The following is a 15,421-nucleotide window of genomic DNA, read 5'->3' on the forward strand; positions in this document are numbered from 1 at the left end:
TGTAAGCAAATTTAAACAGCCATAACGGGGGGCAGGAGACAAGATAGATACAAGGCATAAAAATGGCAAAAACCTTCAGTTTTTAAGAGTAGCTCATGGTATGGTTTTAGCTCAGTGGTAGAATGACATCTAGACACATTCACATTATCTGTTTGGGACAGGAACTCAGAACTAGAGCCAGAGATCTGCCTGGGTTTGGAGGCATGTGCCACCATACCTGGCAACATTTATTTTGGAGACGGGGTCAGAGGCCATGCTGGCCGCCATCTGCTCACACCTCTCCTGCTACAGCCTCTAAACCTGGAATTAGCAGGCGTGAGTCACCCACTCAGCTTGCGGCTCTAGTTAATTTCCAGATGACTGTAAGGCAAACAGTGAAGCTTCAGTTGGGTAAGCACAGTGGCAACCTAGACATTCTTCCTTTATCTGCCTCTCACAACTGCTCCTTGCTCTCACCTTCCTTATCTGACTCGCAATCCCACCTTGGAAAATGGGATTTCAAACCCCTCAGCCTGACTTCTCCAGACCTTGGTGGTGGCAGCTCTGAGGGAAAGATTTGCCTCTGGTCAAGATAAAAAAGGAAGTATTTCAAGCCTTCCTCGGGCAGACTAAGGAAACAAGCCACCTTAGGACCCCTCTGAGAACAGCACTGGTTCGCTAAGGGGTTGGCTGGCTAATTAGCACAGTGATAGCACTCCCTGGCAAGGCCTTGGGTTCTACAGGAAAAGGAAAGCGTCCTCAGATAACGGCACTCAGTGTAGTTAAATATATGCAAGGCCTCACTGTTTGGCTCTGGCTCTTCTGAAACTCACTATGTAGGCTGGTGACCTCTGCCTCCAACTGCTGGGAGAGATTAAAGGTGTGCACAAACATACAACTAAATGTCTCAGGACCACGTCCCCACAGCTGGTAAGAGTTTGTGTCTTTGGTTCTTGGATCTAGAGAAAAGGGTTCTTTTTTCTTTGGTTCCTTTGTATGTCTTCATGAAATCCACCCTGGCCCTGGGGCCTGGAATTTCTGATTCTCCTGTCTCAGCCTATGGAAGAACGGATCTTAAATTTATGACCATCCTGCTTTCCCTCATTCAGGGATTACACACCAGGCTAAAGGAACACTTGGTGTGATGTGGTTGCATCTTCTTGTAATTCTAGATATTTTTTTTAATATTGTTTATTATGTATACAGTATTCTTCCTGCAGGCCTCACTACAGATGGTTGTGAGCCACCATGTGGTTGCTGGGAATTGAACTCAGGACCTTTGGAAGAGCAGTCAGTGCTCTTAACCGCTGAGCCATCTCTCCAGCCCTCCTTTTTGAATTTTAATTGTCAAATTATAGCTGGATATATTCTTTTTTCTTTTTTTTTAAATATTTATTTATTTATTATTTATACAGTTAGCCAGAAGAGGGTACCAGACCTCATTACAGATGGTTGTGGGCCACCATGTGGTTGCTGGGAATTGAACTCAAGACCTTTGGAAAAGCAGGCAATGCTCTTAACCGCTGAGCCATCTCTCCAGCCCTATTCTTTTTTTCTTGAACATTACATATAGTTAACACCAGGTTGTAAATAATGTGCAGTTTTAACATCATCCCAACAAGGCTTTGTTCTCCAAAGCCCTCCATCAGCACTAATGTCTCGGCTCTTCCTGCAATTTTTTAAGTGGACCAGTAAATGAGTAGTGTTTTTGATGTTTCAACATGTTCTCTCTAGCCCACACAGCCTAAGCTGTCCCTCAAATTTGGCAATCACTTTGGCCTTTGACTCCCAGGTAGTGAGATTAAAAGTATTAGCCAGGATACCTGATGTACCAGTGTTCTTGGTTTTGAGGTAGGGTCTCGGGTAACCTAGGTGGACTTCTTTACCTCACCTCCTGGTTGCTGACATTGTAGGCACGCTCAGTCTTTTTCTTAAGCTCCTCCCACCAGTTGGAAGGATGGGACAGATGGAAAATCAAACAGCTTGAGGTATATGGCAAGACTTAAAAAGAAACCACACGGGACTAGAAAGATGTGGTTAAGAGCACTTCCTGCTGCATTCTCGGTATGTGTAATGTCAGCCGGCTCACAACCACCTTTATAATTCCAGTTCGCGGGGAGCCAATGCCATCTGAATTCAGAGGGGAACACAAGTGTTCACCACCACACCTTACATCTGAATCAGGTTTTTAAATTGCATTTTATGCCATTTACCTTCTGGTTTGTGTTTGTGGGGATGGGGGCGGGGCGTAGTTAGACTCAGAGCTGCCTGCCTCTGCCTTCAGAGGGCTGAGGATAAAACATGTGCTGGCCTGTCTGGCTGTTGCCTTCAGTCTGTGTGCCACAGGTGTAGCTTGGTGCCTTTAGGGGTCTACAGATGATGTCTCTTGGACTGTAGTTACAGACGGCTTTCTGCCATCTCTCCAGTCCTGGGTGTCATATTTTAAAATTCTCATTGAAGTGGGGCCCTGACTGTTTTTGCCATTCACTACGATACTTTGTTCCTGAGTAGTGTTGCATTGTTAAGTATACTATGTTGTGTTTGTCCATGTCTCTCTGTTTGACATTTGAATTGTCTCTTTCCCTACTATGAAGAAACCCATTGTGAAGATTTTTATTGAAGGTTTTCTGTGCAGAGGGGCCGAGCGAGTGTTTTCCTGGATAAATGGCAGTGGAGTTGCTGAGTCATGGCACTTACAACTTTCCCCCAGCAGTAATGAATGAGTTTCAGTTGCTGGGCAGCCTAAGTGGGACCCGGCAGATTTTGCCTTTGGTCATTCTAAGCACAGCTACAGCATTTTAATTCTTAACCCAGTGTGTGCTTGGATTTCTTGAGGCAGGTTTTCCGTAACACTCCTGGCCAGATAACAGGAAGACCTCAACATCCTGAGTCTCTTAGCTCTTTTTTGGTTTTTCGAGACAGGGTTTCTCCGTAGCCTGGAGCTAGCTCTTGTAGATCAGGCTGGCCTTGAACTCACAGAGATACCACCCCCCCCACCCCGCCTCCGCCTCACACGTGCCGGGATTAAAGGCGGGATTAAAGGCGTTTGCACCACCTCCGCCCAGCACTTAGCTCTTTTTGAGATGAACTCTTGATGTTTGGTTGGCCTGGGAATCTTCATAGACTTGGTGGTCTCTTACTGGAGGCTGCCTTTATCTCTGTCTCCAAAGTGTTCTGGCTACAGGTGCATGCTACCTTGCTGGGATTAGGCTAAAGAAAGAACTTCAAATCTAGCACCTCCTTTAGGCCTTGGATCTCTGAGTTCATGGTCAACCCGGTAAGCAAAGCCTTTTCCTGGACTGCCAGAGGGAGGGGATTTCTTTCACCCACTAGCCCTGAGTAACCTTGCTTGCACCAGCCTCCTGCTTCTCCTTCAAGAAAGCCAGGATTAGAGATGAGAGCTGTCACCTGCCTCACAGTGTAGTGTAGACTACCGCTTTAAGACTTTATGTTCTGGAATTTACTTAGCTGTTTTAAAATTCTGAGGTCTGTTTGTAGCTTATAAATGAGTGATGGGGTTTCGCATGTTTCTCCCTTAGAATTCCTTCCAATAAGGGGACTTTTTTTTCTCAGCTTAAATTTTTCTTTTTTGTATTTTATCGTTTTTTTTTAAATTTTCTTTTACATTCCAACCACTGTTCTCCCTCCCATCCCCCCCCGCCCCCCCATTCTTAAATTTTTCTTAAAGTAAGCTGCCTTGAGTTGCCTTCCTACTGGTATAGACTCCTGGGGTTGGCTAAGAAGGACAGTTGCATTTGTTTGAGAAAAGATGTGGCCTATATGGGGTTTCGTTGGCCTGAAGTTCACTATGTAGCAGAGCGCCCCTCACGCTCCTCATTGCATTTAAACGCGGGAACCACTGCACTAGAAAGAAACCAGAGAAGGCGGATAGTTTGCTTTAAGCGTCTACCATATATCTTCTCTGAAATTAGTTACCCTGCCCGTGGTCTGCACTGAAAGTTCCAGCTCTTGAGGTAGGAACAAGATCCGTGATCTTCATCGCTGGTAGACAAGGGGTCTAGAACAAGGCTAGCCTCTGAGAAAGGCACCTGCTTCTGCCCCGCCATTACTAATATTCAAGGTCTGGGACACCATACCTGACTGTGCTGTTAATTTTTGATGGAACTAGGAAATAATCCCAAGGTCTCTGCTCCACCACATTTGTCATTAGATTGCACGGGAGGTGTGGAGCAGAGTACCAGGATGGCGTAGTTTGAGAGAGAGCTAGCCTTCCTCTGCCATAGTGGTGCGCCATAGTGGTGCTCACAGTTGGAATATATGTGGTCTTCTCAGCTGGCTACCTGCTAACTTACTCAGCCTCAAACCTTGCCCAATAATGCTTCTGCACGTGACAGTCTTCTGCATGGCAGCAATTTGTCCCCTAATTGGTAAGGAACAGGACGGACCACAGGCACACAGTAATAAAGGTGGGGTAGACCCGAGGCGTCCCACAGTTTTGGTTCAAGGTGACTTTAGAGATTTGTTGAACACCTGAAGTGCAGGGGTATGCAGCAACACCCCCCCCTGGATATCTAGTGTGATTGAGTGTGAGTGTGTGTGTGACCACCACACCTCCCAGATCTCCCAGGACTGGAGTTGTAAACAGTTGGAAGCTTCCAGGTGTGGATGTTAGGAACCAAACCCAGATTGGCAATGAAATCAGCACTGAGCCAGCCCCTGGTGGTGCTTACGTGAGTTATTTAATTTTTTTTAAGTGCTTGCTGTTGTGAGATGTGGGTGTGGGTCCTGGAAGAGCATAAGACATGAGCGACTATACCAGGGTGATAATCATTTCAGGGCAGGTAATCCAGTGCTTGAGGGTTAAAGAAGAAATGCCAGGCAATCGCTCCCTAGGGTATAGTGCATGAAGCCGTGACTCATTTCTCTCCTTTCATACTGTGTGTGTATTAGAAGGTAGGTGAGAGAGAAAGAACTTATGCATGTGATGACAGTTCCATCTTTCAACAGATTTTGACAAATTGTTCATGCCTGTGATGGGGTCACAGGGAAAATTCAACATGCTGTGCACTTTAGCTTTGCATCACAAATGCGCCCCCCACCCCAATCCTTTGTGATGCTGGGTACTGAATTCAACCAGACATCTGAACAGGTGTATTACTACCTTTGATTGGCTGAGTCACTCTATATAGCCCTGGCCAGCCTACAGGTCATAGACCAAACACAGGTTTACATGCCTCTGCCTCCTCGGGGTTACAGGAGTGAACTGTGTGGTTTACATGGGACAGGGATGGGTGCGTGGAGGAAGATTAGGACGTAACACATGCTACTGAAGCCATGTCTCTAAGCTCATTTTAAGTGCCGACACCTGTAGTCCCTGCTTGGATGCATAGCAAGAGTCTGTGAACCAAGGACTGAAGCAGTCTTATTTCAGCAGCTAATGGGAGAAATTTCTGTGCTTACTTTACAGAGAGACAATAACAACAAACCAGTAAATGGCCTCAAATCAGAGTCCATGGAAGACAGTCAATGTGGCCATGGGGAAGAGCAGAGATTGGATTTGAATTCACAACCCCTTGAAAATGTAGGGAAGAGTGCAGAGAGCATGACAGGAATTGAGGTGGAGAACTGGACACCAAACAAGAAATCAAGCCCAGAGAGTCAAGTCAAGGGAGACCTCGATACAAATTTAACTGAGGTTGGAAAGCCCCAGCCCTCTGAAGATGACAAGCAACAAAGCCAGCCTTCCCCGATGTTTCCTCAGGCCATAAGAAACGGCATGAAAAATGTGTACTGTTTACCTATGGACACAAACCTTCCAATCAACAAATTGGATCTTGAAGAAATTAGCAAGGTGCTAGGAAATAGTTCCTCTAAATTGCTGCCTGACCCCTCCAACGGCAAGGATGCCATGAACTCTGTCGCTTCCGATGGGAGCTGCGATCATCTCAAGGGGTCGAGCGACGCTTTGCTCTTCCAGAAGCCTGGCTTGAACTGCCAGTCTGCTGCAGCCCCCACCATCCCTAAGGATCGTCCTAAGACACACAGCTCTGGCTGTCAACCCCAGAGCCCCGAGAAGGTACCTAGTAAAGACCCTAAAGATGACTCTCCAGTTCAGCCAAGTCTTCTGTCACTGATGAAAGACAGGAGACTCACCCTGGAACAAGTGGTAGCCATTGAAGCCCTTACGCAGCTTTCAGAAGCTCCATCCGAGAATTCCTCGCCATCAAAACCAGAGAAGGGTGAAGAAACAGATCAGAGGACAGCTAGTCTGCTTGACAATTGCAAGGCTATCCTTAACTCTGTGAGAAAAGACCTCCAAGACCCAAACATAAAGTGTCTTCAGCACCAGAACACAGAGTTCAAGTTGCCGGATAGTTCAGCTACTAACCAAACACTTGAAGATTCGGATTCACTTACAGCTGGAGATGAACCTACCTTTGATAGTTCTAAGAATTCATATCCATTGCCAGTAGAAAGTCATACTCCAGAAGACTGCAGTCAGGCACTAAACGGCGACCAAAATTTGAATTCCCAGCATGAGCCAGCATGCCAGGATGTGCCCTACAGTCAAATTGAGGAAGATGTTGCAGCCCAATTAACCCAGCTTGCATGCACAATTAATTACAATCATATAAACCCAGACGTCAAGAATGCCGGAAGTATACCAGGGAGCCTTGCTACAAAGAATACACAGCAGAAACCTAGTCAGGAGAAAGGCATGGCACAAGAGAAACCAGCGTCGAGTATACAAAACAAACCTAGTGTACCACCAGCAAAGCCAAAGAACAAGACCCAGAAGAAAGCAAAACAGACCCCCAAAACAGACAAGCGGAAAAAGGAACCTTCACTCCCTAGCTCTCAAGAAAACAATCAGAAGCAAGAGCAACTTGCAACTCAGTATAGTAACATGCATGACATTTGGATATCATCCAAATTTCAAAGATTTGGCCAGTCTGGTCCACACAGTGTTCCCAACATGTTTGGAAACTCTGCTATCTTTTCCCAGAAATTGAAACCAATAGCTCAGAATAACATACCCTTACAACCCTGTATGACATTTCTTCCTCTCCGTCAGATAAAATTCACGAGACAATCTGAACTGGCAAAGGAGAATGTTAAAGTTGAACCACCAGATGCTCTACCAACATGCCAAATCAAGACAGAATCCAGTGGGCAGGCAATTGCAGAGCCGGTAGATAATTCTCAGGTACAGTCCTCAATGAATAGCAGTGAGAAAGCTCACCCTCTGCCTCAGCCCTCCCCTCAGTCCACCCAGTGTGCTAACATGATGCCTGGTGCTGCTCAAACACAGTTACAACTAGGCGCTCAAGAGAACCTGGTGCATCCAATACCACCGACGTTGCCTGGTACCTGTCCTGAGACACCCTTGCCAGACCCAGCATCCATCCTCAGGAAAGGGAACATGGCAGGTGTGAATGCGAAGCCGGAAGCGCAAGCACCAAGCCATGGACCACGGAGCGACTCCTCCACACACAGTGTCCAGATGGAGTTTTTTGAGCACATCAAGAAATACCTTAGAGACCCTGCAAAATTCTTGCAACCTGAAGTGAATGAGACAGAAGAGCCAACCTGTGACTGTAATGGTACGTGATCTTTGGTGTGCTTTCTAATTCATCTTCTGGGTGGGGCATCTATGTAGTCTAGCTAAGATACTCTAAGGAATTCTGTTCCTGTTTTTTCTAGTATTCTCCTTAGAGAAAAGGAAGTTTCAACTGGGAAAAGTAAACTTTTTCAAGTGAAGAACAGGATTAAAGTAGTTCATTCATTTTAATGACAAAGAATGGGTTTCAATGTTTAAAATATAGACTTCAACCTGCAAGTATTTAATTTGATAGCTTTTTCTTGTGAAAAGCCGAATGTGCATACATAGAATGTAAAAATAAGTACGGCTTGTAGATAGCCGAAAATGTCCACAGCTTCTGCCTGTGTTGTCTCAGCATCTGCACAAGCCTGGACCCCAAGTTCTGTGCCAAGAAGCCATGATGAATGTTCTCTGGTTGGTGCTGAGGAAACTGGGCTTTACTACGAAGCAAGTCTTTTTTTGGGGGTGGTGGTGGTTTGAGACAGGGCTTCTCTCTGTTCTATAGACCAGGCTGGCCTCAAACTCTGCCAGCCTCTGCCTTCTGAGTGCTGGGATTAAGGGCCATCACTGCCTGCCAGACAGAAGCCTGGGCTCTCTAATAGGAACTTGTCACAACAAAACAAATAGGGCTAAAGAAATGAGTCAGCCAGGCAGGCAGTGGTTCCCACACCATCTGTGACTCCGCCTTCAGGAGATCCTAACTGCATCCTCTACTGGGCACTGCAGTCATGTGCACAGACAAAAAGATTTTAAAAGCTGCAAGAGCTGGAAGAAATGTTTCAGAAGCGTTGTTCTCGCAGGCGACCTAGGATCAGTCCCCAGCACAGATGCGGTGGATCACATATCCACAACTGTTTCCAGGAAACCCAGCGCCCTCTTCTGACCTCCTGGAGTAATTGCCATACACTTGGTACACGCACACGCATATATTCATATAGGGAAAACATTCGCATGCATAACATTAAAGGGAAAAAGTAAGCTTTTCCTCAGGCTTAGGAGGATACACAGGTCTGTTTCCTGGATGTTGCAATTCAAGGTGTTTGCTGGCACAGATGGCTTTTTCTTTCTCTGAAACAAAATGACCCTGTTTCTAAGACATCAGTCTCCGCTGGTGTCACAATTACTGAGCATTCTTTTTTGAAATATTGTCTCATGTATGAGACATGACAGTTTACCTTGTGTACCCTGACTAGTCACTGTCCATCCAGGAGGCAGTGGTGGGAGAATCTTCTTTTGCTTCTTAGCAAGTTCAAGGCAAGCACCGGACTGCATCAGAGAGTGATCACGTGAATCAGGACTGTTTGAGCTAGTCCATCTGCCGTGAAGTACTTTTCTGGGTTTCCTGAGTTCGTGGTTATCAGGTTTGGCAGCACATTGATGGACATTGAGTGCCGTGATTTTTTTTTTTTTTTTTTTTAAAGTCAGTGGTTCTCGACCCCTTGGCGGGGTGACTGACCTTTGGCCACCATAAATATCAGCTTTGCATCGCTCACCACAGCCTCATGTACATGAGGAACTATAGAGGCCTCAGCACTGGGAAGGTTGAGAGGCGCTGTTCTAAGGGATGCCGTGTTCTTAAACACAGTCATCTCAGTAGCATCGTTGTAAGTGAGCATCTTGTTTTCAGGATAGTATTAAAACACTCAAAAAGTAGGCCATTTTCAGATCGATGCTTGTCCAACTTAGAAGTTTTGACATGTTAGACCTAAGCAGGGACTGTCCTGACATGCTTGATTTCATGTTATTCCGGGTCCCTTTATATTAGATGGAAGCCATAGTGCATACACACACCCCAATCATTGCCAAATGTCGCTATGGGCAGAAACATCCCTGTTCTTCCAGAGGACCCAGGTTCAATTCCCAGCACCCACATGGAGGCTCAGAACCTTCATCCTTCACAGGCTTTTGCATGCATGTGCACAAACCCACATGCAAACATGAAGATCCACCTGCCGCTGCCCCACCTACCCCTCCAGGATAAAGGAGGTGGTGAAGCCAGTTTGGGTGTACCTTATTTTCTGCCTTACTTTGTTTTGTTATTTTTTTTTTTTATTGCAAATATTCCCTTGCTTGCTATACTGGTTCCCACCCCCTCATTACCAACAAATCGACCTACAGCATTCTATGTGCCAAGGAAGCCCCCCACATCTGAGATACATCCTCACACCAGAATAATGACTTGTAAAAATACCATGGCTAGAAATACAGTTGTCAGTTTGGGGATATAACTGATAATTGTAACAAGTAACTTTCTTGTACACCTGCATTATAAATACCGAAGCTAACTTTTCAGATTTTTAGCAGTGACTACAGATAACTACGTTCCAAAGTGGACAAGGGAGCCAGGTGTTATTGGCAGTAGAGTTCAAGGTCATCTTTGGCTGTTTAGTGAGTTGAGGCTCTACTGAGACCCCCATCTAAATAATTGCTAATAAAAAGGAAGACAAGAGAATAAATACAATCAATCCCCTTAAATTTTTTGGTCTTCTCTCCTTTGACGCCTAGAAAAATTAGGAGCCAGAAGGTGGCAACAGGGGCAAGTCCAATGCCAGGCCCTGTTGTCTTATTCTTTCAAAAAGAAAAAAGCCCCTGTGCTTTTTTTTTTTTTTTTTTTTTTTGCGAAACTGGGTCTAATAATCTTATTCCTTCCACAGATGGAGGTACACAAAAAGACAAAGGCCCATATTATACACACCTGGGGGCAGGACCAAGTGTTGCTGCTGTCAGGGAGCTCATGGAGACTAGGTGAGGAGATGTGTTTCCCTGCTAAAACCATTCTTCCCTGCGAACCTGGGTCTGTGCAGGGGAGTGACCCTGAGGCGAATGAAGTCCTTCCTCCCAGGAGCTCGGGGCCCTGGAGACATGCCCCCACACTGCAAAGCCTATTATTACTGTACAACGGTAGAAATAGGTCAGATGACCACCACCAATGCTGGAACCCTAACCTCCCGACGCTTGTGTTGAGGTCAGGCTCTCGTTAGAACTGGGTAACAACCCACCACACAGCAGCTGGCTTTTAGCTGAAGTAATTGACAACGGTAACATTTGTATCTACAGACTGTCATTAATTAGTCCCATCCCCTCTCTCTTCTGTACTCAGGTATGGCCATAAAGGAAGGGCAGTACGGATTGAGAAGGTAGAGTACACGGGGAAAGAAGGCAAGAGCTCGCAGGGCTGCCCAGTCGCCAAGTGTGTGAGTACCGCCAGTATGCTTTTCCTGGTTCTTGGGAGAATTGGTTTTTCACATAGGATTTTTCACATAAGGTTTTGTTTTGGCCAAAGTGGAGACTACTACAAAACTAGCATCCCTAGTGGTCATGCACACCAAAGGGCACCGAGAAATTCCACCTAACACTACATGCCAATAACCCAATAGGAGACTAAGAGAAAGGTTTAGGAGGGAGGGATCGTGGAGTAGAAGTACGCGTCAACTTTTCCCCTGGTCGTTGTTGGAGCTCCCGGAGTTCTTCCAGAGGACCCAGGTCCAACCAACGCCCAGAGCCACGCACAATCCACAATTGTCATTACTGTGTTCGTGTGTGGCAGAGAAACATGTAGGCAAAACACTCATAGATACAGTTTTTGTTTCATGTGTTTTTGTAGCTCAGACTACATGTGTGACCCTCCTGTCTTAGCCTCCCAGATACCATAGTTATAAACATGGCCACTGAACAAGTATAAGAAATGGGTTTTAGTGTGTGTGCACATGTAACTGCAGAGGAAGTTCCCAGGGTTCTAGGGATCCACTGACTTACCCATCTCCCTGACTCTTACTGATGAGTGCCTTCACTAAAATTGAACTTTCTTAGAAACTGTAACTTCTTTATCCGCTATGAATGGGGGTGGTTGAACCTTCCTGACTCAACATCTTCTCAAAGGAAACAGATTTACACAGACATGTATGTAACCATCTAGCAGAAGTCAAAGGATGGAGAACCAATGGCCATCAACAAAGGAATGCTGCAACAAAATTATTAGGCTCTCCCAAACTCATACAGATGCCTGAGGTTCTGACGCAAGCACCCATCACCACCAAGCACAGAGAATTTTAAATTTACCTATTTGTATTTAGTTGTGGTTGAATATTGGATCCAAGATTTGGCATACACAAGACATGGTATGTTATTGAGTCTCCACCCCACGCATGTTTATTGTGTTGTAAAAATGTAATTACCAGAAGCTGATTTTTCAGTGAACCCATTTGTGCAAAAAGCCCAAGTTCAAATTAAATCCATCTTTATATATGAATGTACAAGTTATTCCTAGAATAATCCTGTCAATGGCTTTGTAAGATAGGTCCCTCTCCACCCTAGATACCATCCTCACTTCTAAGAGAAGGGGAGAGAGGAAAGTGTGTGGACCAGGCTTTGACCCTGAAGGCTCAGTTCCAAGTTTTAATGTTTTCTATCTTTCATTTTAGCCTAAAGTTGGAATTTGTGGGGGTGGAATGGTGTATATTGGAGGGTGTTTTATTCAAACCCAAGGCCTTTTGCATGCCAAGCAAGCATTCTACGGTTGTGATATGCCTCCAAATATTTTAATAGCTTTTCTGATTGGCTGGTCCGGAGCTCTGTAGACCAGGAGTTCTTGGATTAAATGTGTACGCCACATTTAACTATGTTGGTTCTCGGGAATCTAACTCAGGTCACTGAGGTTGAACCTTCATACTGGCCCTACCTCCAGGAGCACACACAAGCGCGCACACACACGTGTGCACACGGTTAGAAGTTATGTAATGTCTATTTAAAATACACATGCCATATATACCCATCATTAGTGTGTATTATCAGTGGTGTTGGCGTACATTTTTCGTGACACTTGTTTGTTGGCCGATGATTTTTTTTTAACCATGGGAGTTTCATGCCTCACACTGTCAGGTCAGTGCTTGCTGGCCTGGGATGCCTGCAAGCACTATGAAGTACAGACTAGTTTAGCTGGTCCTGTGAATCCCACCACATGAACACAGCTAAATGGTAGCATTCATTGGAAAGACTATTAATGTTATTTGTTTGAGACATAGTCTCATTCCAGGTTGGCTACAAATTAGATGTTTAGCCAGGTATCCTCACAAAGTTAGGCTCTTGCCCCCACCCCAGGAATGCTGGGGTTGCAGGCACCCTTCACTTTGTGCTGGGTGTATGTGGTGTTTAAGGCTGCAAGCCAGGCAAGCATTCCATCAGTTGGAGCTATATCCTAGCCAAAAAGTCTACTGTTTACATAGCAGGTCGTGTTCTCCGTAGGTAATTTAATTGCTCTATTAACATGGTAGAAATAGGATTTTGTTTGGGATTGCATGAAACCCAGACAAGTGTTCCTCTGCCATGGCAGCTCCATTTCTTGGATCTTCAGCAGTCAGCCAACCAAGGCATTTGAGGGCAGCCCCAGTGACGATGGAGGGCTCTGTCTCAGCAATAGGCAAGAACTCTGTTTCCAGGGCAAAGAGTTGATTATGTTTCCAGGGTACAAAGAGATACCTCAGTTAAGAGTATTTCATGCTCTTACAGGGGTCCCAGGTTCAGTTCCCAGCATGCACATGGTCTCCCTTGACTACATGTAACTGACACTTTTTTGACGCCCCCAGGCACCAAGCTCCTCACATGCCTCATATACATAAATCACAGGTATACACTATACAAATTTTTATGGTGATTCCTAGGCTATATGAAGCTCATATCAAAAATGGTGGGAAAACTGTTAACAGTTTCTGTCCTGCCCGGTTCCAAAGAAACAGGCCTACATCAATTATAAATTGGTTGGCCTATTAGCTCAGCCTTCTTCTTTTTTTTTTTTTTTAAACATTTATTTATTTATTATGTATACACTATTCTGTCTGTGTGTATGCCTGCAGGCCAGAAGAGGGCACCAGACACCATTAAAGATGGTTGTGAGCCACCATGTGGTTGCTGGGAATTGAATTTAAGACCTTTGGAAGAGCAGGCAATGCTCTTAACCTCTGAGCCATCTCTCCAGCCTCTAGCTCAGCCTTCTTATTAAGTAACTCTTACATCCCAAATTCACCCACAATTCTTGTCTGTGTTAGCCACATGGCATTCTCATGTCTGGCTGGTGACTTTCCTCTTCCCAGAGTTCTCCTATTCTGGTTGCCCCACCTATACTTCTTGCATGTCTACTGGCCAATCAGTATCTTATTAAACCTATACAAGGGACAAATCTTTACAGGGTACGAGATCATTTTCCCACAGTAGAAACCCACTCTGAACTGCGAATGTATGGTGTAGAATGACTCCGTTCTGCTTTCCAGATACTTAGAAGATCCGGTTCTGAAGAGAAGATTCTTTGTTTGGCCCGGGTGCGACCCGGTCACTTCTGCGCGATGACTGTGATGGTCGTGGTTATCATGATCTGGGAAGCCATCCCTCGCCCGATGGCCGACTATCTGTATGAGGAGCTCACAATAAACTTGAGGTCCTACAGCGGGCATCCCACTGACCGCAGATGTACCCTCAACGAAAAGTAATGAGGCTTTGACACTCCTATCTCTATTAAGTAGCAACTGTCGTGAGAGTAGTGGGGGCTTTTAAACAGCCTTTCCAGGTGTGGCTGCACACACTTTATATACCTCGAGGCTTCTGGACCTCCATAGTGTGAAGAGCAGCTAAGACTGCACAGTGAGACCTTCTGTAAAAAAATTTTGCTTTAGAATTTATGAGGCTGGGGGACTTGTTTTTGAGCCTCAGCCTTATTTATTCATCTCGATGTGCACATACCTACCATCCAAAAAACTGAGAATATTAATTTCCTTATTGTATCTTACCCAACCCACTGTATAGTGAGGAAATGGCCTTCAACGGAACATTCTTCATCAGAACCCGAGGCCTCTTCCCAATAAATTTAACGTAGAAATCCCATCAGTGGAGTTCCGCTCTGCCTTCCAGTATCTGTGGTCTCTCCCCCTAGCTGATCTGTGTGGAACTTTGGCTTTATCATGAGATCTGTGCATGGCTGGCCTTGGGCTATGATTCTGAGTAAATTTTCTAAAAGATTACTTTTCCTTTTTCAAGACAGATCCTTAATAGATAGTATAGATGCTGTGCTCACAATTCTCATTAGCATGCACACTCCAGAAGAGGGCATTAGATCCCACTATAGATGGTTGTGAGCCACCATGTGGTTGTCGGGAATTGAACTCAGAATCTCTAGAAGACAATTCAGTGCTCTTAACCACAGAGCCTTCTCACCAGCCAATAGTCACCAGAATATAACCATTTCTTAAGTATTATGTGCTGTCCTTGTTTGTTTCCCAGTGGTAGATTTAAACTGAACATATAAGCCGGACAGTGGTGGTGCACCCCTTTAATCCCAGCACTCGGGGAAGCAGAGGCTAGCCTGGTCTACAAGAGCTAGTTCCAAGACAGCGAGGGCTACACAGAGAAACCCTGTGTCAAAAAAAAAAAAAAATAACTGAATATAAAATTGTCTACCAAGTTTATATTCCTTATGTTGCTAATTTGAGCCTTTGGGCCTTACATTCATCCATCCTGTCGTTCCTCTTTCCAAGTTCTGGAACCTTGTTTCCAGGTCATGTCTGAAGAGCGCTTAGAGGGATGGTTCATTGTGTAGCTAACATCACAGTTGTCTTATATAGTCATTGTTTTGCCTTTCACATCTATACATTTTTTTTTTTTTCTGTAACCGTCCTTGCTGTTCTGGAACTAGCTTTTTTAGACCAGGCTGGCTTTGAACACAGATCCACCACTGCCTGCCCACACCTAAATTTGATAGCATCTTAGATTCAGAGCTGAGGAGCACTTCTTCCCCACTATTACAGAAGATAAGGAAGTAAATCAATAAAATTCAGATGTATAGAGGTTCCCCGCTCTCTGCTCTCCTAACTTTAGTCTTCTGTTACCTTTTTA

The 15,421-nt window shown here is 45.1% G+C and overlaps 1 protein-coding gene across 4 annotated transcripts in view; it reads left to right on the forward strand.

The window, feature by feature from the left end:
• Window positions 1–15,421, forward strand: part of Tet1 (tet methylcytosine dioxygenase 1) — a 51,851-nt gene that overhangs the window by 24,701 nt on the left and 11,729 nt on the right. For 3 of the 4 annotated variants that reach the window (XM_050142515.1, XM_050142540.1, XM_050142531.1), the window contains 4 exons: window positions 5,408–7,544; window positions 10,198–10,288; window positions 10,644–10,737; window positions 13,807–14,018. In XM_050142515.1, the coding sequence (XP_049998472.1) occupies window positions 5,408–7,544; window positions 10,198–10,288; window positions 10,644–10,737; window positions 13,807–14,018 (2,534 nt within the window). Of the gene's footprint in view, window positions 1–3,100; window positions 3,257–5,407; window positions 7,545–10,197; window positions 10,289–10,643; window positions 10,738–13,806; window positions 14,019–15,421 lie in introns of those variants that run through there. The other variant, XM_050142524.1, reaches the window with a different exon arrangement.

This window comes from Alexandromys fortis, unplaced genomic scaffold (assembly GCF_014885135.2).
Source record: "Alexandromys fortis isolate MF-2015 unplaced genomic scaffold, M_Fortis_MF-2015_v1.1 scaffold_9, whole genome shotgun sequence".
In the NCBI taxonomy this organism is placed as follows: domain Eukaryota; kingdom Metazoa; phylum Chordata; class Mammalia; order Rodentia; family Cricetidae; genus Alexandromys; species Alexandromys fortis.